At 38.4% G+C, this 24,440-nt stretch overlaps 1 protein-coding gene across 4 annotated transcripts in view; it reads right to left on the reverse strand.

Annotated features, from left to right (window-relative positions):
- Positions 1 to 5,692: 5,692 nt before the first annotated feature.
- The window catches only part of PLS1 (plastin 1), a 159,358-nt gene continuing 140,610 nt past the window's right edge, over positions 5,693 to 24,440 (reverse strand). For all 4 annotated transcript variants that reach the window (XM_036755423.1, XM_036755426.1, XM_036755425.1 and 1 more), the window contains exons 12-16: positions 17,678 to 17,792; positions 14,404 to 14,537; positions 13,827 to 13,950; positions 7,899 to 8,023; positions 5,693 to 7,642 (exon numbers count right to left, since the gene is read on the reverse strand). In XM_036755423.1, the coding sequence (XP_036611318.1) occupies positions 7,507 to 7,642; positions 7,899 to 8,023; positions 13,827 to 13,950; positions 14,404 to 14,537; positions 17,678 to 17,792 (634 nt within the window). In that variant the 3' untranslated portion in view covers positions 5,693 to 7,506. The remainder of the gene's footprint in view (positions 7,643 to 7,898; positions 8,024 to 13,826; positions 13,951 to 14,403; positions 14,538 to 17,677; positions 17,793 to 24,440) is intronic.

Raw genomic sequence — 24,440 nt, forward strand, 5'->3', positions numbered from 1 at the left:
TGTTATGGAGAGCTAAGGACAAAAAAGGAAGGGGCCTTAGCTAGATTGAGAGAAAGAGAAAGATAAACTATTTTCATCATAATATAAGACATTTGCCTATTAAAATAATCCTCCCTTTTCTAAATACATATCTGGGTAAAGTCAGATTTTCTTCATATTCTTCATTTGGAACAGCGTGTCCCAATAAATGCATGAGCAGATATAAAAATCCAGCTATTTTCTATAAAACTCTAGTACAGGCCCAACAATGAACTATGTGTCTGTTCCAGGATTAGCCTAGCTAAACTCAGGGAGGCTCATTACAGAACTAGGGGATGATTCAACTATCTAGAGGTAGCTACACCAATGAAATCTTGGATCTTTAAAATATACATAATAGTGAAGAGAGCACTGAATATGTTTTCAGAAGACCTAGGTTCAATCCTAGCCCTGCTTCTTACTTGCTGTGAGACACTGGGCAAGTCATCTAACTTTCCTTGGTCTTACTTTTTTCATCCATAAGCTGAGGGAGTTAGATAGAGTGATGTAATGGATAAGGTTGCTTCCAGCTCTTTCTAAAATTCTGTGATCTCTCAGATGAAGCCATCATTTATGTATGATTAAAGTGCCCTAAGTGCAGACTCATGAATAATGTATTATTTCTATCTAATTGTTCTGTCTTTTTATTCAAAGTAACTACCAATTATGGTACAGTACAGTACTATTATCTCGATGACTTTAAAGCTGCAAATAAACACTGCATCATGTGAATAGCTTTGCTATGGCCCTGCCTGCTCCCGTCTGCTACAATGAGAACAATTTGTTTACTGTCTTTGCATATGCTCTAATTTAGATCATCCCCATGTTTTCCTACTGTCACTCACTTCTTCCTTTATCAGCCAACATGTATCTTTTCCCATCATTCAAAGGCCACTCCAAGTCAGCATTAGGTTTGATCTTCTAGAACTGGAAGACTTCATTCTGTCCATTTTATAGATTAAAAAGGCTACACCAGGACTTAGCAGCAAAACCAGGACTGGAACCCAGTTCTCATTTCCAGTCCAATTGCCCCATTACTATATTAGACTTTTAACAACTTTCCAACCACTTACAAATGCTTTTTTCAGTATTTTACATGTTTTAAAACTAATTTTCTTGTCTATTAGCTTAATACCTCTCTGAAGTCAAGAATCATGTAGTCTATCTCCCATTCTGTCATGTTACTGGGTATTTGTAAAATGCCATGGCTATGGGCTTGTTTGATAAAGTTAATCTCTACCCGCACTAAAACCAACCCCACCCTTCCCTGATGCATTTATGATAACCCATTGTAGTGGTCTATTTCTCATACTTTGTATGAGCCCAACATGAATTTTCATTGTGTAATCCCAGGCTCAAGCCTGGCATTTGCATAAAAGTCCTAATTGGAGGAGAGAATGATCCCTTAATGCTCTTGACCTCCATGAAGAATGAAATTGAGAGCTTGGGAGAGAAGAGATTCTGGGCTTCTGACTTTTGGCTTTTAGAGAAAACATGAGTTCCAGGCTTTCTTCAGGGAGAGATAGATCCCTTGAGGGAGAGAAATACTGGGAAGAAGCCAACATGTAGAGGATTCTGTTCCCAGCTTGCCACACTAGAGACTAGGCAATTTCCCCTTGGCTGAGATCAAGGACTCTCTCGGCTGTTCTCACTCCCAGTTGGAGAGTGCATTTGTTCTGCGCATTGTCCATTACATTCTAATCTGTACAGTCTCTCTGATTTCTATTTGCTTTCAGCTTGGATAAATGGATTTATTTGCTGTGCACTCTGTGATGGTCTATGTGGAATTAACATTATTTATTTCCCTAGACTTTTGGTAGTTAGGGGGGCAGATAGATATAACTCCAGCCTGGTATCCTGTCTCTGAGGAGAGGGAAGTGGCCAGCTGCAATCTTCTGTAGCCTTTCCTTCTTTGTAGGAATCAAAGTGTCCCTTGGAAAGGGGTGGAGAAGAATCCAGAGGTTTCTATCTGTTCACTTGCCCCGACTGGCTATCTTAAGATAGACTCATGTAGATACATATAACCTACAAGTGGAGTCAAGGACTGGTAGAGCAGCAGCTCTAGCGCACAAAGACCCCAGCCCCTGGGCAGCTCCAGATTCTCTAAGGATGCAGGTGGATACAAACCAAGGAACCTTTCATCTTCCTTCAAATCAGAGTTCGAGAGCGCTTTCTATTTTATAGGGTGTCCCAAAAGTCTTAGGGTAGTTTTAAATTTTAATGGCTTAAAACTGCACTAAGGATTTTGGGACACTCTATACTAAGCTCTCCCATGGTTTCACAGTGACCTTCTAGCTCAGTCCATCCCTCCCTCCAGATAGGTATATGAGAGATAGTGAGTCCAACAACAGACATTTACGTAATTAAAACTAGGCCAGCTAAGACAGTCAAGTCACTCGTATTCACTGGGATTATTCTATCTCAAATCAGATAATCTTAGATGTCAGATATCCTATCTTTTAAGTGCATTGCTTGCCTGGTACAAGAATGCTTCCGAAAAGTGCTGATCTATAAAACACATAATGAAACAATGTTACTTCAGGCAGTTAGCTACATCAGAGCAATTAATCAGCAAGCATTATTAAGCCTCTACTATATGCCAAGCACTGGAGATACAAAAACAAAAGTGAAAGTCTCTCACCTTGAATTTATTATCTAACAAAGAAAAACAACATGTACATAGAGTTGTTCAGTTGTTTCAGTCATGTTTGACTCTCTGAGACCCCACTTAGGGTTTTCTTGGCAGAGATACTAGAGTGGTTTGCCATTTCCTTCTCCAGCTCATTTTATAAATGAGGAAACTGAGGGAGCTGGGGTTAAGTGACTTGCCAAGGGTCACACAGCCAGTAAGTATCTGAGGTTGGATTTGAACTCAGGTCTTCCTGACTCCAGGTGCAGCACTCTACCCACTGCACTATCTAGATGCCCTATGTACATATGTAGATAGATTCAAAATCTACACAAGGTATTGGTGGTAGAGAAAGAGACATGATTTGGGAGACCAAGAAAGACTAAATGTAAAAAGTAGTACTTGGAATAAAGGTAGAGATTCTAATAGGGGAAGTTGAGGAGGGAATATTATAAATGGGAAATACCATTAGACTAGGACAGCCAAAATCCAGACAATAAAAAACTTAAAATCAGCCTGAGGCTCCTAAAATAATCATAGGAAAATATGGAGAATGTACTGTACTGTACTATACAATCTAGCTTGCACATACTGAGACCTGAGATGTAGAGCTCTGGCAAGCCAAGTCTTCAAGGAGACTCCTGAAATTTACGGGTGGTAACCTGTCATCAAAGGAGAATTGAGAACTGCATTAGTTTGATGGAGCAGAGAAAGATGGAGTAGACACACTAAAAGAAAAGTTAGCACATGAAGTACTGATTACTGCAGGCAGCTTCCTAAAGGAGGAAACCTAAATATGAATACGGTTTCTCAGGCACTAGGGATGGGTTTGACGAGACTAAGCATCGACATCCTGGAAAGTACAGAAGAGGGAACTCATTCCTCAGGACTCTCCTGACCTCTCATTTAAGATCAACAGTAGCTCTGTCTGTAGAACCATATATACATACATATGTATCTAGATCTATATGTATTTTAGAAGCAGCACGGCCTAGTCAGTTAAGAAGCATTTCTTGAGTTCTCTGTACCAGGCACTATGCATAGGAGATAGAGAGTTGGCCCAAGAGTTGGAAAGATTTGGGGTCCAAGTCCCACCTCTGACACATACTGACTGTGTGTCTCTGGGTAAATCACTTAATCTCTTTGTATCTTGGCCAACTCTTTAAGATAAGTTTTCTTAACCTGTTTTTAAAATATTTTGATAACTTTCTATTGGTTTTCTTCGTTATCCCATATATCTTATTTTATGTATTTGAAAACATTTTTCTCTTTATTTTACATATATAGATTTCATATACATATCTTCATATAGAGAGAGTTTATATTCATATATACAGGCACATTATCCACAGCTAGAAATGTATACTCTATCTACTCAAGGAACAGAGATAAAAATGTTTAAATCACTACCACAGCCCAAGGGGGAGAACATATGGGTTAGTTAGACCCGGAGCCTGAGCCTGGGGGTTTAGGAGCCAAATCTCCCTTTCTCCTCATACCCACCTTGAAGAAACTGGCAGAGTAGGGCAATAAGAGTAACCCAAGTGAATGATAACCCCCCCCTTTGTATATGCTGATCCAATTAATTGTGCACCTGCCCAGTAGTCTTAACTAAAGGTCAGACATCACATTGATATAGTTTGTGTTGATGCCAGTGCATCAAAGTCAGGTCACTGAGAATGCTAGAGCATATGTCAACTCTAGCAGCAACTTGGTGTCTAGAGTAGTTCCTTCTCCTCCATTCCAACTCAGAAACTGTACCAAGAAGTTAATGGAGGAACTCTAAATCCATGGCAACAAAAAGGGTTTAGTAATTGTGACTTTAGGTTTAAATCATCTCTTCCTGAGGACAGGTTCATGAGATTGACTTTAGCTTATGCTAAATTTGGATCATTTGTCTACTAGGTCTTTTTTCCTGTTAAATGTTGCCTATGAAAGTATCAAAGAAGTGCAAAAAAAATAGTGCCTCTTGTTCTAGAGCCGCCCTTCCTCATTGCTTCAAGGGGACTTTGGGCTATGAATCAAGATAGAAGGTGGTCACAGGAAGTGATAGAATCTGTGGGTAGAAGGGTCAGCATTCAAGGTAAGAGAAGATGGGATGCTGGAATGCACATTGTTTGGGGTGACCTTGCTTGCTGCTGAGTTCCCCCATTGTTCCATGATGGCAGAGTTGTAGCCATATAAGGTTGATGATCCCTGCCAGGACAAGATAGCTAGGACCAAGAATATCATCTGCTGTGTATTCTGCCCTCCCCAAGACCCTCTCCTGTGTCATGAGCCTTAGTTTCAGACCTAGGGAGGGTTCTACCTCCTCATCTGAAGATCACTCTACTAGACTTGCATATGAACAATGAATGAATGGGCACTCATTTGCTAAACCAGTTCAAACTGTGCCTTTCCTGGAATTCATGGTTCAAGGCAGCTCCTACACTGAGGGGAGGGGAGAGGAGCTCCCAGGGACTGGAAGAGTTTCAGACTCTTTGACATTTTATTCCATTAAGCACGGTGTATTAATTATCATGGGTCATTTATTTGCTTTACAGAATCCAAAACATATTTGTCATCCTCTGTGGAGAATTAATTCCATTATGCTATGACTAGGCTTCAAAGAAATAAAGCAAGTCCAAGAAGTTTGGCCAGTTGAGTTTGGAGCTCAGACACAAATTCTAATTTGGGTTAGAATTCCCAATTCTACTGATTTCACACATCCCTTGCCAAAAAGTTGGCACTGCCTTGCAAGAGGTGAAGCTGAGAAATAGAAGATCACTAACATGAAAAGTATAGAGAGTAAGGCACTTATGCCATGCATCGGCCTAGGCAAATTCTCGGAATAACCATGAGACTCCCCAGAACCCAGATCATTTTTGAGAAGCAAGATTAGGTTGAGCAGCTACCAACACCACCTGGTGGTGGTTAAAATAACAGTATGAAAAGTATTTTATTTGAAAACAAATTTACTACTAAAATTATTTTCTTTCATTTTCTGGAATGTAGGTTTGTCATTTTACAGGTTACATATTTTTAAATGGAAGAAAAATGGACACATTTCTACATATATAACATCTTTATTAAATATATTTTGTTAGGGGGAAATATCCTAAAGTCACAATTTATATAAATTTAATAACATAAAATCAGAGAAGAAAATTTTAAATGTGATTTAAATGATCTCATTGAAGGGCTGGAACACCTTTTAATCTACACATTGGAATGACCTAGTCACAATAGAAAATAAAGGTGAAATGTCTTTTTTGCAAAGGAATGTTACGTTAAGATTCCACTTGCAAATCATTTTATTGCAAATATTCCTTTCCAAAGAAATGGATGTTCTTCCTTTTCCCTGACATTCATCCATACTTTAAGCAGTGGTAAATACAGAAGAGGAAATCCAGTTTACTTATTCCCCATGAAATATAAGGGATAGAGCTTTTGTTACATGGCACAGCATCAGAGGTTGGAGGTGGAAACTTTGGAATTTTAAGTGGTAGCAACCAATCATGAGAATGGATTGGTTAAAAACATGTCTACTCCCTATTCATAGCATTTCAAGAGCTGTAAAGGACCTCAGAGGTCATCTAATCCAAGTGGTACCCAAGAGATACCAGTAGTAATCATCCATTCCCAATCTGAAGGAAACTTAGGATCATAGATATAGAGAGCATGAGAAGGGATCTCAGAGGTCACTTTGTTCAATATCCTTATCTCAAAGATGAGAAAACTGAGGTCCATGTTTGTCAAGCAATTTAGCCAAGGTCACCGAAGTGGTAAGCAGCAGAACTAGGATTTGAACCCAGGCTCTCAATCCAGTTCTTTCGTCACTGCACCATGTTGCCTCTCCAGCTATGAAAGAACATGGAAAGGTATTATATACTAAATATTATCCTTATTCATTTTTTAAAGAGAGGATATAATCTATTGGTTCCTAAGTGAGCTGCGACCAGTGCAACATGAGGTCAACATGTCTAGCTACATGCTAGCTGAGGTCTGGCCACAAAGGGAGCTCAGGAAGAAGGAGGGAGGAGGTTACCAATTGTGAGTATAAGTGACTAGAATTCCTAAAACATTCATAGACCAGAGGTCAAAAAATTGAACATTGCTGGACATAAAGACTTGTTAATTGGACAAATTCTCACACTTTCTTAGAACTCTGAGTATTTCAAATGTTTTTGCACAATATACACTCTATTAACAATATCTTGCTAAGTTTAATATGCCATATGTTTAATGCCACATTATCAAACTACTAAATGTGAAAGTAATAGCACTACAATCTTGGTTAAATTTTCAGTAAAAAGCATAGCTGTTTAAGCAAGAGAGCAAAATATTGGGTTTATTCAAGAATTGCTTCCTATATAAAAAGTTTAATATTAATGAACAATATTTGTCACTTTCAATTTCAGACACTACAGAAACTTAAAGGGTAAGGCTAGTTTGCTGATCATATTGCATATTTGAAAGAAAAAATTAAAAGGCTAAAATAACACAAAAATCAAGCATGTTTTCCCCAGCAGGTCCTGAAATAATGTATTGAGTTGGTCGATCTTTTTACATTATTAAAGAAAACAAACTAGTCATGATTTAATGGTATTTTAGGGAAAAGAAAATAATTCAATGACAAAACTCTTGAGTTTGGTAATAAACACTTTCTATCATCAGAATTAATTACTAAATTAATCGTATTATCTAAAAAGGCTGTTAAATTCTAACTAGTATAAACAAGATACTAAATATCATTAATGAATATATAACCATTGTGCATACAAATAATCTCTGGTTTTATACTCACTAAACTTCAGAATTCTGTAAACTGTGAGGCATTCAATATGTTTAACATGGCAGGATATTAATTACACATTTCATTATTTTATTTTGTTCAGTCCTCTCCCCATTAAGCATGCAAACACCGTCATAACCATCTTTGGCTTCACTTCTACCAGGTCGTCCGGTAGGGCATATATCCGGGCACCAATCTTTCGAGCAACCGAAATGGCATATCTTGAAAAGACAAGAAAAACATCTCATTTTCCCGGTCCTTATTGTCTATTTCAATCCACTGAATATATTTTAAGTAATGAAATATGTTGGTAAATAAGAATTTTCTGGAAGGCTCTGGATTACAAACTCTATTACAACAATTTCCCCCATACTCTATCACAACCATATCAATTTTTATGAATAAAATCTATTTTCCTATTAGAATGCCCCAAAATCCACAGGATAGCTTATTTGCAAATAAACCACCAGCACTTACTTAGCATTATTCAGTCTGTCTTCATCAGACAAGCCTTCTCTCTTGACCATTTCTTTGCGAATTGCATTTGGTGCGATGGCATCTATTAAATCTAACACAGGTAAACTTGTGCTAATAGATTTATCCTAAAAAACAAGTGGTAAAGATTCATAAATTTATTACTACTAACCTCATTAACCATCAGACTGCCTCTTTCAACTACATAAATGAAGGTAATTACACACTTCTCTTTTCATCTTAACTTAGCATCTCTCTAGCCAATCCCCCCAGCATACATCATTTTAGCAGATCATTCCTACATCTCCCTTTGGTAGCTACACTTACACTACAGTCCTTTATATTGATCATAATGGCACTGCCTATCTTAGGAAGTACTATTGGGGAGCTTTATAAAGCATTAGCTAAAATGATTATGGAGCAGATGAACAATGCCTCAATAGGCCAGCTGATACCTTGTAATAAGTGTTCACATTTAGATGCCACTTCAAGGTTTACAGAAGACTTTCCTCAAAACAATTCAGAGATGTAAGGAGTTCGAGTATTAATACGCCCATTTTATAGATAAGGAAACTAAAAGTCAGAGAGGTTGAGTCTCTTGCCTAGGGTCCCACAGCTAAGTATCAAACCAAGACTCTGAATTCTGGCCTCAAGACTGATGTTCTTCCCATTAGACCATGCTATGCTATGCATAATGATTATAAGACCAAAAGGGGACTAGACTATCTGAAACTCAAGAAAGTTCTATAAATCAATGCATTTCATCTTTTAGATTGTTGGTTCCTAAGTCTGTGCTTAATGTTTCCCTGAAAAAAGATAAAACATAAGATCAGATAAACAGGGGAGATTAAGGGGGACAAGTGGATGGACTATAGGCAGGAGTCAAATATGTGTCAGTCAACAAACAATTATTAAGCAACTACTATGTGCCAGCTACTGTATGAAACCCTGGGGATACAAAGAAAGGCAAAAAAGTCTGCTTTCAAGGAGCTCTCTATCTGGGGTGCAGGGTCGGGGAAGGGAAATAATATGCAAAGAGCTTTGTGAAAACAGGATATCTACAGAGTAAATTAGAGATAATCTCAGAGAAAAGGCACTAAGGTTAAGAAGAACAGGGAAAAGGTTTTTGTAAGGGCTGGGACTTTAGCTGAGACTTGAAATTAGGCAGCAGAGATGTGGAAGGAGAGCATTCCAGGCATGGGAGGCAATCTGTAAAAATTTCTGGAGGTAGGAGATGGAGTGCAGGGTGTAAGGAATAGTAAGGAGACCAGTGTCCCTGAACCCAGAGTTCATGGAGATAAGGTAAAGAAGATTGGAAAGGTAGGAAGGGGCCAGGTTATAAAGTGCTTTGAAAGCTAAACAGAGAATTTTAGATTGGATCTTGGAGGCAATAGAGAGCCACTGGGGTTGACTGAATGGGGGGTGGATTTTTGACATGGTAATACATTTTAGGAAAATCAACTTGACATCTGAATGGAAGAGGATGGAGTGGAGTGAGGAGAGATTTGAGGCAGAGAGACCAACCAATCAATAGGCTACTTCGAGAGTCCAGGCAGAACGTGATAAGAGCTTGCACCGGGGTGGTGACTGCTTCAGAGGGGCATATATGTGAGGTGTTATGGAGGTAGAGGTGACAGGCCTTGGAAACTGATTGAATATGGAAAAAGGTAGAAGAATGGAGGATGACAGGCTGGAAGCCTGGGTAACCAGGAAGGGGATGGTACCCGTAATAGCAATAGGGAAGTTAGGGAAAGGGAAATTGGGGGGTTGTAAGATAATGAGTTCAGTTTTGGATATGTTGAGTTCAAGATGTCTATCAGCCAGTTTGAGATGTCTGAATATCAGCTAGATATACGAGACTGGAGGTCAGGGAGAAGTTACAGCTGGACGAATAGATCTGAGAGTCATCTGCATAGAAATGCTAGTTGAATCCATGGGAGCTAATTAGGTTATTAAGTGAAATGGTACAGAGAGAGAATAGAACAGGACCCAGGACAGAGCCTTGGGGTACCTCCATGGTTATCAGGTGTGATCTGGATGAAGATCCAGCAGAGGAGACTAAGGGGTGGTCAGATGGGTAAGAGAACCAGAAGAGGTGTCACAAAACCTAGAGAAAATGAGCATCAAGGACAAGATGCCAATCAACAGTGCCAAATGCTGCAGAAGGGTCGAGAGAGATGAGAATTGTGAAAAAAAATGCCATTTGATTTGACCAGGAAGAGATCGCTGGTAACTTTGGAAAAAACAGTTTCCGTTGAATAAGGATTAAAGCCAGACGAAGTGGGAGGAAAGGAAGTGGAGGCATCAATTATCTACAGCTTTCTTAAGGAGTTTAGCCACAAAAGGAGGAAGAAATAGAGGAAAACAGTGAGCAGGAACAGAAGAATCAAGTGAAGGCTTTTTGAGGGTAGAGCAGACTTGGGTGTATTTGTAGGCAGTAGACAGGGAAAGGGCGAAGATTAGTGAGAAAATGGGGATAAATAGGGAGTAATTTTCTGGGAAAACATGCTAGAGATGTGCGGCAAACCAAGTAGTTCGACACCAGGCAGTTAGAATAGAGAGGGAAGATAAAATTGTGGAGTCACAAAAACAGGGACCACCAGGGATGTGGAAGGTACTAAAGTGAGAGAAGCAGTTCATGGAAGCACCTAAGTAAGAGACCACATTCAGAAACAGATGGAACCCTGGTTGGCAGTTTTTGCCATGTTTAGGGAACTAGTGGGCCAAAGCCCCTTTTCTCATGTGCACTGACCCTGTTGCCACCTGGTTTTTAAAGGAACACAAGACAAATATTCCACATTCTCCATTCCAGGCCTGCTCTTTTCCTTACATCGCTTTGTCTTAGAATTCCCCTCATCCCCTTGGCTTTAATTCTGAGCTCTGTACAGATAGCTTCTAAATCTAAATCTCCAGTCCTGACCTCCCTCCAGGGAGGCAGTCCTGCATTTCCAATGACCTTCCAGACATTTCGTCAAAATACCCCAGTATCACCTCAAATTCAATGAGCTTAAAACTGACCTCACTGCTTTCCCTTAAAACTAGCTTTACCTCCTGATGTCCCTATTAGAAGCAGGAGTATCATCAATAAGTCTCCCATCCTATAAACCCTGAAGCAAAGAATATTTGCCTTTTATACACATATCTTACAGCCTTTAAAAATTCTTGATAATGCTTTCTTGCCAATATGGCAAGAGGTCTCCAATGGAGTATGCCAAGGATCTGTACTTGGCCCTGTGCTGTATAACATTTTTATCAATGACCTGGATAAAGGCAACAACAGTATGTTCATCACACTTGAAGAGGACACAAGGCTAGGAGAGATGGCCAACACAGCAGAAGACAGAGTCAGGATCCAAAATCCAGGACCCAGGCTAGAGCACTGGGCTAAATCTAATCAGATAAACTCCACAGAGATAAATTAAAAAAGCCTCATGCTTAGGTACAAAACAATCAGCTTCAAAGGTCAAGAAAGCATGGTTACAGACAATAGTTCTAAAGAAAAACCTAGGGTTGTAGTGGACTGGAACAGAGCAATGCAGCAGCCCAGAAAGCGCCATCTTGGGCTGCTTTAAGAAAGGCATTGCTTCAGATATAAGGAGGTAATAATTCCACTGTTGTCTGCACTCATCAGACCCTACCCAGAGTGTTGTGTTCACTTCTGAGCTCTGCAGTTTAAAGAAGCGTATTTGACTAGCTTAAGTATAACCAGGATGACCTTCAGTTCATTTTATAAGAGGACTGGCTGAAGGGCCTGGAGATGTTTAGACTACAAAACAGAAAACTTGCAGAAGGGGGAGGGGATCATGAAGGCTGTTTTCAAGTATCTGAAGAGCTGTCAAGTGATTATGTTAGGCCCCAGAGAGCTGAGCCAAGATCAGTGGGTAGAAGTTTCAAGGAGGCTACTTCAGGCTTGAAGTCAGGAAAAGCTTCTTAACAATTAGAACCATCTCCAAGTAGAATGGCCACGTCAAGAGGCAATTCTGCCTCCTTGGATGACCACTTGTTTGGTATGTCAGACTGGGAATTCGTTTCATGTATGGCTTGGACTAGATAGTAACTTGAGTTTTTTCCAACCATTTGCCCAAAGCTCCCCAGTGACTACAGGATAAAATCCAAATTCCTGAGTCTGGCATTCAAGACCATCTGCAACCTAGGGCCAACCCAAATATTTCTAGTTTTATTTCTCACTACTTTCTGTCATGAATTGTCCAATTTAGCCAAGCTGTTCTATTCAGTGTCCCCCAAATAAAACTGGACAGCATCCACAACTCTGTTATAATTATTCCCACAACCTTGGAATGCTACCTATCTTTGATCTTTTTTCCCTGCCAAAATCCTATCCAACCAACTTTCAAGGATGAGCTTAGATCTTACCTCTTCTTTTCTGACCACACTAACAGGAAGAGATCTCTTGGTCCTCTGAACTCCTAAAAACATGTGAGACTCATACTATTAATTTTTTACTTACCTTTTTCAGACTGGGTCTGTCAAAATTACCTTTTCATATGTCTATATCTTTTCTCTATGACTAAACTATAAGAAGCTGAAGAACAAGGGCCATGTCTTATATTTCTTTGTACCCCAGGTGTAGAGAAAAGGGGCTTCCACATAGTAAGCACTCCATAAATATTTATTGACATCAGACTATTTCATTGCTTCCTGTTTTTGTACCTAAAGTAATTATGTAAATCTAGCTATGCTACAAGGCTGGGTGACCTCAGGCAAGTTACTAACTTCTTATGACTTCAGTTTCCTCACATAAAAAAAAAAGTTAGAAAAAGTAATCTCAGGCATCTTTGTGCACTAAAATTTTATGATTTTTATTCATGTCTTTGCAACTTTTAATGTCCTGAATTAATTATTACTCTTTTCAAAGACAAGGGGGCAATAAAAAAATTAGATACTCTTAAGGGTTCCTATTCATTTCTTTCTGTCCCCTTATAGCAGCCCAGTCCCTGGTACTTCTATAACTACCATATTTTTTAACCTTCTCTTGCCCAGACCAGATAACAGTGGATTTTCAGAAGATCCCTTCTCTTTTCCCCTAACCTCCATAATTGAATTACTTTTGCTCCTGATGCCCTGATTTTAAGAAATGCAAATCTCTTCCTCCCCCTCCTTTCCCTGCTAAATTATTTTTTCATTATGTTTTTCCCCAAAGTACAATTTGACTGAAGGTTTTCCATATATTCTAATGGAAACACAAACACAATGAAGATGAAATAGCAAAGTAGGGTAGATGACTTACTGTATGTGTGCAAGCAAACATGCTTAGATTTCTGATGAGCATGCATGCAAAAACAACAAAAAACTGGAAATGCACTAAAATTAGTGGCAATGTATATGTACGGTGTGAATGCTTTATGATTCACTGATTAAAAGTGCGTATAAGTGAATGCTAAGGGCCATTATAAATTAGATGACAAGATTTTTTTCCTACCCGTTTTCTCAATCCCACTTGAATCTGGCTGGTTCTGTTATGCCTTGGAAATGATGTCAGTACAGTTCTGAAACTGCTGTCAGGGAGCACAAAGCATTATAGGTCCTACGTGAGCAATGATTCTTTTTTTATTTTCTGTTTTATTCCTTATAAGGACAAAGTTATGTTTGGCTTTTTGCTTGTTTTCCTTTATCATAAAATAGTCTTGCCTACTCTGACAGCCTTCAGCTTTGTCAATATGGGTGCTGAGATAACCAGCAAAAAAGTGAAGAAATTGAAATATTTGTGGTTTTTCCTCTACACAACACCAAATCACTAGCTTTATTATTATTATTGTTGTTGTTGGTTTTGTTATTATAACTAAACTTGTTTTAATGATGCCAATATACAGCCCTACACTAAATCTGAGCTATATGACACATTGTCCATATTTCTTATTTGATGTTAATTTTAATTTCTTTGAAATGTTCTTACATAAGTCTCATATTTACCTTGAAGCTGGAAATTGAAGTTTTTTTATTTGCCTCTTTAAGAGTTTGATTCACCCATTTAATAATGATATCATCGTTTACTTTTTCACCTTCTCCAAGATCTGACAGTACATTCAGGGTATACCTGCAATGGAAAAAATGCTGAAATACAATATACACCTTCAGATCACTGATGTAAACATTTAGGTGCATGTTGTAGAACAATCCAGTTCTAAAGAAATTTATATCTATTCATGATCAGCTTACTAATTACATTTAACAAAGTTCAGTAACCAGAATCCAGAGACTTGTGTATTTTTTTCAAAAGGTTAACAATCTGCATTGTGAAATGCCTTTGTAAAATTAATGATTGAATTTTGTTTCTATTTCATAAGTAGAACAAGTCTGTTTTTCAGATACATTGTGGTTTACATTAAATGGTGCTTATCAAGAATAAATAAAAGTTTAGAATGAGCATTTTCTGTTTTGAATTTCCTTTATTCCCTATACAATTTGAAAACAACTATAAAATTTAGTTTAAATGACTGGTTGAAAGAACAATTTGTGGTTGGTATATTTAGCTCTTACTTATCCTTACCTTCTCATCAGCTGCCATAGCAATGCCAGGGTAAGAGTGGAATTTCCTTCATGTAAGTCCTGCCCACCAATCCCAACCAAGGAGAATTTGGCCTTATTCTTTCCAAGTTCCACTGCATAGTTACAATTTTCAAGCTACAAATATAAGTATAAGCCTTACCATAAAGATAAAAGACAAGTATCCATCAAAATTCTGCTAATATAGTTAATCATCTAAGGTTCTCTTAGCACATTATATAATCAATACTAGTTATGCTTACACCCCAAATTGAGGACTTAAAAGCTGCTGTCCTTTTAATAATTAAACATCATTCTTATGAAAAAATGCTCTAAATCACTATTGATTAGAGAAATGAAAATTAAAGCAACTCTAATGTACCACCTCACACCTACCAGATTGGTTAATATATGACAGAAAAGGAATATGATAAATCTTGCAGGGGATGTGGAAAAATTGGGACACTGGGGCTGCTAGGTGGCGCAGTGAGTAGAGCACCGGCCCTGAAGTCAGGAGGACCTGAGTTCAAATGTGACCTCAGGCACTTGACACATGTACTAGCTGTGTGACCTTGGGCAAGTCACTTAACCCCAATTGCCCTGCCTTCCCCCCTCCAAAAATTAAAAAAAAAATTGGGACACTAATGTACTGATTCAACCATTCTGGAGAGCAGTTTGTCCAAAGGGCTATCAAACTGTATATGCACTTTGACCCAGCAATGTCCCAGCAACATCACTATTACGTCTGTATCCCAAAGAGATCAAAAGAAAGGGAAAAGGACCTAGTTGTACAAAAATATTTATAGCAGCTCTTTTTGTGGTGGCAACGAATTGGAAATTGAAGGGATGCCTATCAATTGGGGAATGGCTGAACAAGCTGTGGTACATTATTATGATATAATACTATTGTGTTATAAGACATCATCATGAGCAAGATGATTTCAGAAAAACCCGAAAAGACTACGTGGACTGATGCAAAGTGAAGTGAGCAGAACCAGGAGCACAGTACGCAGTAACAACAGCAATATTGTATGATGATGACCTGTTAATGACTTAGCTATTCTCAGCAATACAATGATACAAGACAGTTCCAAAGGACTTATTATGAAAAATGCTATCCACCTCCAGAGAAAGAACTGATGAAGTCTGAATGCAAATGAAGCATATTATTTTTCACTTTGTGTGTATGTATATATGTGTGTGTGGTTTTTTTTTTGGTCTGTTTTCTTTCACAGCATGACTAATATGGAGATATGTTTTGCATGACTGTACATGTATAACCGATATCAAATTGCTTATTATCTCAGAGAGAGGACAAGGTAGGGAGAGAATTTAGAGCTCAGTTTTTAAATATGAATGTTAAAAATTGTTTTTACACACATTTAGGAAAAAATAAAATATTAAAAAATAGTTAAACATCATAAAAGTGATGGAAATTCTACAAATATATACAAAGCTATAATATTATGAATTCTCTCTCATTTCCAGTAGTCTTTATAGATAAATATACTCTGTTTAGACATTTATACTCCAGAAGCCCAAATGTACAGAATTTTAAATGTGAAGGAGCAGATGCCCAATTTTTGGAGTCTCATAGTGTGCTGGCTGTAGTACTTCCTCTTTAGTGGGAGGACAGGCAGTGGATACAATTTAATTTTACAACTTAAAATGGGAGATGCTTTCTAAAAGCCTGCAGAAATCTACTAATTTAAAATGGAAATTAATACATTGGAATATGCTGCATAGCCAAATTGGCTGCAACATGTGTGAGGGGTAAAACAGAAAAGTTTGGAAGGAAAAAAAACCTACTCCAAGGTTGCAAGTGTGGGGCTTGGGAAGATGGTAGTATCACTGACAATTACAGCCAAATTGGGAAAGAATATCAGTTTGAGGGAAAAAAATTAATTCCTTTTTAGAAATATTTGGTTTTAATAAAAACAGCCAACTGAACATATCCTAATGGTACCTAGAGATACCAATCAGAAAATGGATTAAGTTTAGAATTGTGCCACGTTTATAAGTAGTAACTAAGGCCAGGAAAGTGGATGAGTTCCCTTCTAATGAAAGTGGATGAGTTCCCTTTTGGCCTTAGAGAATAGCCACACTTACTGGACATAAATAAGAAAAACCTTTAAAGGATAAATGAAATGAACAGTTAGAAAGGTAATATAGTGTCCTGGAATTAGGGAAGGAACAATAACCAAGAGTTTCAAGAAAACCACTATCTCTAATGATTTGGATAGAAGTAAAAATTATATCTTTTGAAAGAATGGAAAAAGTGGCAGATTTTCAAAATCTACAAATTTAAAAGAAGTGGTGAAGAATGGATAAGCATGTTAAAGTTTACAAAGTCTGTAATTTTCAATTTCTTTTTAATCATCTTCTAATAGGAACAAGTACTGTTGCAAATACAACAATTCTTTGTTCATAAATACCAGGAAAAAATCCCTGTAGTACCCATATATGCGTAACACCATTTCTTTGTATTGTTATCCCATGAGTTGCCACCATTGTTTTATATTTTGCATCTTTTCATTTGTTTATTTGTTTGTTCCTCACCATTCCTCAAATTTGCTTTTGACTTTCCTTCTGCTCATACAATTTTCTCTGCCTACAATATCCTCCCCTTTGCCCTGTCATTCCTAGCTAATAGAAAAATGTATATTCTTCAAGGGCTAGCTCAAATCCCACTTCTTCCTCTGACTATCTGTGCTAGAAATTATCTTTTCTTCTTCTGATATCTTTTAGGTCATTATTCATAAAACAGGATATATTGCTTTATGTTATAGTTAGTTGAATGCATGTCTTATTTTTACAAATAAATCATAAACTCCTTAAAGGCAAGGACTGTATCTTAATATTATTTGTATCACCCATAACATCTGTCACAGTGTTTTGCATATTGTACAGACACTCAAAAATATTTATTGAATGAATGAATATCACTTAAAAAGGCCAGATGACTAGATACAGAATTTGAGGGACAGATTAGTAAGGGAAGAAATACATTAAAGTTTTGGATTTCTGTGTTATGAAGTACCACAGGTTGGAGATAGCATAAAATGGCTGATTAAGCTTGGTTTGAGGTGCTAACATCTTTCCAAAACTACTAAAAACAGATATGGAACAAAGTCAATCACCTCAAGAAATGTTTGTTTAAAGACTCCTGTGGCCAGACTACTCACTACTAAGCCTTGTGAATTCCTGAATTCTTTGGGAGAGATCAGTATAGGAACAACTAGTCTATGGAATGACAGATACAAAACTACTTCATTTACCTTTTTCATGTTACCCCCAAGTGCAGGATAAGGAGGTTTATTGACACGGCTCCATTCTACCGGGACCCGGGTCATTTCATACAGCTGAAAGATCACTGAAGCATCAGCAAGGTCACTAGGAACAATATGAGTAAACAGGAAATGTTTATTATTCAAGTTCAAAATTCATTCCAACTAAGTTTCATCTGTAACCAAAAATTACTGTAACTGGGTTATCTAGTGCTTAGAATATTGTAGGAAGATCACACCGACTCCATAGATGCTAGCTGCTTATGGTGGGTAAGTGGAACAGATTTCATGAACCAAAAACTCTTAACGTGCAAACAGTACTTTAATGGTTCTGTGATCTTATTAGTATGAGTATGCCCTCCAAGGGTTCAGATGGTAATCCAGCCCCAACTCAAGCTGTGCAATGCTTTCTCATGTCCCCCCATAAATCCTCAACAGAAGACTGACTCAATGTCTTGGAGATCTCTTTCTGTGTATTTGACATTTCATGGGTGACTTCAAAAGGACTTTACAGATGAGTTCAGCGAATGTTCAATGTAGTCAGTTCTCAACTTTCTATACTGAGAAAATGAAGCAATAGCAATTAATCTAAAATAATTATTTGGGAATACATCATTTTCCCCAGTATTTACCTCTTTAATTATGTTTGCTTAGATTAATATTTATTTAAAGGATATTAATATTAATTAAACAATTCATTTATATCAAGAGTCTGTTTTGGCATATTTGTCCATAGTCTCACATTCTGAATAGAACTCTCAGTGAATACGGGTCTAAATTACCTGCATGACATTACATGCACATGTAACAACAGTACGTATATGTCTATACAAGTAAATATGCATTAAAAACAATTCAATAAATAACATCAGTAAATTTATAACAGAACATCCACGTATAGCAGCATATGTGCAAACAGACAAACCAAAAAATTATGCGTAGCTAACAGACAAATATATTTGAGGCACATAAATAAGCAATAATTACCACATAAATCATGAAAATATATGATCGAGCTTTGTCTGTAACCACTTCTGCATTTTTCACTGTAATAACCTAAATAAGTCTTGTCACCGGTCAAATAAACCTATGTGTCCTGAGACCAGCTGACCTAACTGCTCCTACACCTAAAGTAGCTGATAGTACGGGTTGGTCATAGTTCTTTTTAAAAACTGTAATCCTACCTCCCTAAACCTGCACTCCTGGAGGGTCCAGGCTGGCTAGCAATGTTACAATACTCTGTGGGGATTCTTGGTGCCCTAGGGTTTCCACAGCTAAAGTTCTAGACAGGAAAAATATTGCCTCTACGAGTTCAATCTCTCCCTTTCCCCTAATTTAAACTGGTTGTCAGGTTTACATAATACCATGTCTTCTTCCCTTGAAATTTCTATTTCTGAGCCATTGTCTGTTTTGGTCTCTGAAAAACTAGTAGGTGGTCTCTTGCACTGAAGTAAATCTTCCTTAGGCAATCTGTGGTTATAATGAATTATCTTTATAGAGGGTCTGGGGCTGTTATAAATAAAAGTTTCCCAGTATCTCTACAACTAGCATGGAGTAGTTTTCTGCCAACTGATGTGTCTCATGAAGATTTCTTAGTAAAACTCTGTGTCCTTGATTAATCTCTTGACAATAAACTTGGGCATCATACCATGGATTGTTTCTGTCAGCATTCTTCCGAACTGAAGGTGCCAGGTGGTCTTTTCGCTTTTCCTCTAAGGTTGTGTCTATAGTTTTTCCAGCTTGAGATGCTCCAAAACACAAGTCAATATGTAGGCGTCATTATCACCCAGACCTTAGCAAGTGCGGTATAAAACTGATGGTATCATCCTGGTAGAACTGGCAGAAAAGCTGTATGTTGTCTCCACAGACATTTCTTTTCTGATCTTGATGTTCTCAACATGTTTAAGAATGTGCAACTGTATCAATTATACCATGGATCCCCTTGAGGGTGGAAAGGTATCATTCTAGACTTGAATCTAGCCAAAGCTAGCATCTCTGTGAAAATTACTTTCAAAGTCTATGCCTTGTTTTGAATGTGTGCATCCTGACATGAAGTCCATACACTGGGATATATTTCTCCCACAATACTTTAGCAATTGTGGAAACTTTTTGATTCATGGTTGGGTGTATATGTGCAGATTCTGTGGAATGATTGGTAACCACCAGAATGTGACTTTTGGACTTATTATTTCCTTCCGAAGAAAGTCAATTCAGTTCTGCCAATAAGTCAGTCAGTCACTAAGCATTTATTAAGCACATACTGTGTGCCAGGCACTCTGATAAGTGCTGAATATACAAAGAAAGGCAAAAGACAGTCTCTGCCCTTGAAAAACTCACAATCTAATGGGGGAGACCAAATGTAGACAACTGTATGTACACGCAAGGGAAGCCAAGAGGTAGAGATGAGGAGGCGGAACATTCCAGACATGAGAGACAGCCAGTGAAAATGCCTGTAGCTGAGAGATAGAGTGTCTTGTTTGTCGCTGGATTGAAGAGTAAAAGGGGAAGGTGGGGTGTAAGAAGACTAGAAAGATAAAGGATCTAGGTTATGAATGGTTTTGAATGCCAAACCAAGGATTTTACATTTGTTCCTGGCAGCAAAATGAAGCCATCAGAGTTGAATGAGTAAGGAGGTGATTTGGTCAGACCTGTGCTTTAGAAAATCATCAATTATGACTGAATGGAGGATGGATGGGAATGGGGAAAGACTTGTGGCAGGCAGACCGAACACCAGACTAATGAAATAGTCCAAGTGTGACATAATCAGGGCCTGCACCAGGGGTAGTGCCAGAGGAGAGAAGGGGCCATATGTAGGAGATGTTGCAGAGGTGAAATAGAAGGACCTTGACAACACCTTGCATGAGGGGGCGGGTTGTAAGAGAGAGTGAGGAGTTGAGGATGACTCCTAGGTTTTGAGTCTGAGGTTGGAATGAAATCACTTCTGCTGGTAGAGGGGTTTGCTTTGGTAAGGAGAAGGGCCACCTCTTCATGTGAGACAGAGCTGAAGGAGGAGATGATGGCAGACAGCAGATGCTTTAAGTTTCCTAGTGTTTATATCCTCCAAAAATGTGCCATGAATTGCCAGCATTTTTCTTTACACACAAGCATAAGCCTCACACTCCTTAGTGAAGTCTGTAGCCATCTTGGACCACTGACATCTGTTCTTTACTAGTTCTAGGGTCCCTTCTTGATCCATATACCCAAAGTCATCTTATAAGACTTTCAAGGCTTTGTTGAGCTACTATATGACTAACACACTTAGCAGAACTCTGCAAAACTGTCATTTATCAATTGAAAGGTTCAGTCCATTTTTCTCTGGCTGATTTAACACTTTCATCAGTCTTTCCTTATGTTCTTCTAGGATCTTGCCAAAGATGATGATGTCATCAAGGTATACCAACACTTCAAGGAAGTTCATGTCTCCAGCTGCTGTCTCCATCAATTGTTGGAAATTGACAGGTGCCCAAGAGATAGCTTGGAGTATACATTCAAATGGGCAAGATCCAGCTGGACAAATGATTGCCATCTCCTTGTCTTCCTCTGTGAGAGGAATCAGTATTAAGTCCACTACTGAGAACCACTGGGTATCTGAAAGACAATCTACACACACTCATATGTTTTAGTTCTTCTGTTTAGCTACTAGATGTGATATTAATTGATCATCAATTTATGAAATTGTTAAATGGGGGCAGGTATTCCCAGTACTTTGAGAACTTGTCAGGAAAGATCACAACTGGCAGTGGGAAATGGGGCAGAAATCACACTTTAAGCCAAGTATGGCAGCAAAAACACATGAAGTCAGAGACAAGAGCCAAAGGGGTACAGAAGCAGATGGTGTAAGAAGGGGGAATGGGATAGTGAAAGGAGACAGGAACCATGAGGAAGAGGATGGGGAGGATGTGTCACTTACATACATAATTGTGGACTAGAGTTGGAAGCATTTGCACAAGAAGGACCCTTGGGAGATGGAAGAGTGCTGGCAGGGAGGGGAAAAGGGCAGGAGTTTGAAGGTCTCTGTTCAATAGGGTTTTGGGGGAAACAGATTAACTCCTATCTGTGCCACTTTGGGATTAGTTCACTAACATATCCAGATCATCCCAAAGTTATCAGTAAAACTTTAAAATTAACATGTTCACATCATCCCAAAGTTATCAGCGCCTTTTGGATATTCTGCTGGTCTGAAATTATGGTGGTCTGGATTTTGTCTGGAATTTACATATCATAGGACCAGAACCCTGACAGCAGCACCTATGTGGTTTCTTCTGATTCAGCACATATTATCAGGATGTGAATTTTGGTTACTATACGATACAATTTGTATATTCTTCTTTGATCTTTGGGATGGTTTGTGTGTGACTTCCAAGTTCCCCTTTGCAAACTTATTTCCTGCTATTGCCTCTTTATGTCGACAACTTATAAACTTGCTTACTACACTGACTAGTGAAGGGGATGGCAAGGGGGACCAGAATGAGATACAATTTTAACACACAATGCATAGGGGCTACTATGCTGTGACAATACTGACCAGTAGGTATTTTTGATTATTTCTAAGGTCAACCATCATAGGTAAAGAATTGGGTTTTATCCTGCAGGTCCATTCCTGGGCGTATCCCACTCATAGTGAGAACATACTTGTCCTTTGCTGAGATTTTTGATTCAATCCCTTCTACCAGGACTGGAGAATCAACAAAGTCAACTGCCTCAGGTTCTGCTTCCAAGGTGACTTCATGATGTTCATGGTTACCATTTGCCTCTATTTTCCTGCAGACCTCTGCACAGGTTGCATGAATAATTAACATGTGCAAGGACTGGGTCCAAGCTTGCCATTTTCAGTATCTCGCTAGTGTTTTGAACAGACTAGAATAGGTTCCAATCAGAACTGACATACAGAAGATGCTCTAAGAGTCCAGCCATATCAGAGTCAGTGTCTTCTTTGCCATTGACACCAATAACTTCATTAGCAAATTCCAATCTCACTCTGATTTAACTCAGTATGGCAAGTATTTATCGCCTAGTCCTCCGAATTCTTCCAAAGTGTGCAATGATATTCTTTAAATATCTCTTATGAATGATTGAAAAACAATGGTCACTGTCCACTGTTGTCTACTTACTATACAAGACAGCAGGCTTTCCACATCCTTAGTCTTCACTGCTCCAGTGGCTCTGCTCAAGTGGCTATCAAAATGGTCTTCCTAAAGAACACGTCACCCTCACATTCAGTATGCTCCAGTGGTTCCCTATTACCACCTCCAGGGTCAAATATAAAATCCTGTTTGGCTTTTAAAGTCTTTCATAACTTAGTCTCTTCCTGCTTTTCTGATCCTTACATAGTACTCTCCCCCCTCCACATATATTCTACAATCCAGTGACTCCTTACTGTTCCTCACACAAGACATTTCATCTCTGAACTTGGTTCATTTTTCATTGACTGTGGAATTTTCTCCCTTCTCACCTCTGTCTTCTGAATTCCCCAGCTTCCTTTAAATCTCACCTAAAATCCCATCTTCTTCAGAAGTTTCTCCCAGTCTTCCTACCTTCCCTCTGAGGTTTCCTCCAATTTATCTTGGATATATCTTGTTGGTACATAGGTGTTTCCAGGCCATCTCCCCCATTAGAATGTGAGCTCCTTGAGAGCAGGGATTATTTTTGCCTTTCTTTGCCTCTCCAGCACTTAGCACAGTGCCTGGAACATAGCACGAGCTTAAGAATGGTTGTTGACATCACCATCACTGCTTTTGGAATCTTGTGGATCCATATGCAGTTAGTGAAGAAGCCAAATTCACTTTTGAGGGGACCAGGTTGTGTTCTTTTCCTGGCACAGTCTTCCCTCCACAGTGGTGGTCATATTGTACCAAAGCTGCATTCTCTTCACATGTGGATCCAAAGTGCATGTGCCCATCTTCTCAGCAGTTTATCTGCCTTGCCCATCCTCCTTCTGTGATTAGGTGCTGGACTGTCAAGAACCACTCTTTTACAATTGCTTCAATAACTCTAGATAATCGAGTGCAGCTAATCCTTTCAGGAAGCAATAATTGTGCCTGAGAATTAAGATTTCCAATAATACTTATAAAAAGTTTTGACCCAATTAATTATTGATGAATTTGGGTAATTAAGTCCTGATTGTTTCAAAGTTAACAGCAGATGAAGTTCAAATTAAATAGCTATATATTTTTAAAAAAACAAGTTGGTAGAATCTGTAATAAAAGAAACTAGAGGATTTTTTTCATCCATCCACCTCTGGGAGGAGACATTGGAGAAAGTCCTTCATAGATACAAAGGGAAGAATTTAGAACAATTTTTTTGAGTTCTGTCAATATTAATGCCTTATTATAATTTTCAATACAAATTATGAAATAAATCACTTAAGTTGTTTGGGGGAAAAACTAACATCATGCCCAGAAGCATTATGATTTAGCATTTCAGAAGATCCCTAATTTCACTTGTGTGCTCTGTCCCTTCACTGGTGAAGATCATGATGTTCACACCTTAGTCAGTGGCTTCATGATTTGTCATATCCAAAAATCTTCACCACCAGTCAGTCACTCTTGGCAATAAGCCTCTCCTAACTGAACCAGAATGACCCTCAGATGACAGACACAGAGACTGACTCCAGGCATGATGTGTGTGTGTGTGTGTGTGTGTGTGTGTGTGTGTGTGTGTGTGTAGATAGATAGGAATATTGATAAGCATTTATAAAATGTAACTACATTCTTTTAACCAGTAAAATTGAAAGTGAAAATCAATTGGTTATTTC

The sequence above is a fragment of the Trichosurus vulpecula genome, chromosome 4 (assembly GCF_011100635.1).
Source record: "Trichosurus vulpecula isolate mTriVul1 chromosome 4, mTriVul1.pri, whole genome shotgun sequence".
Lineage (NCBI taxonomy): Eukaryota > Metazoa > Chordata > Mammalia > Diprotodontia > Phalangeridae > Trichosurus > Trichosurus vulpecula.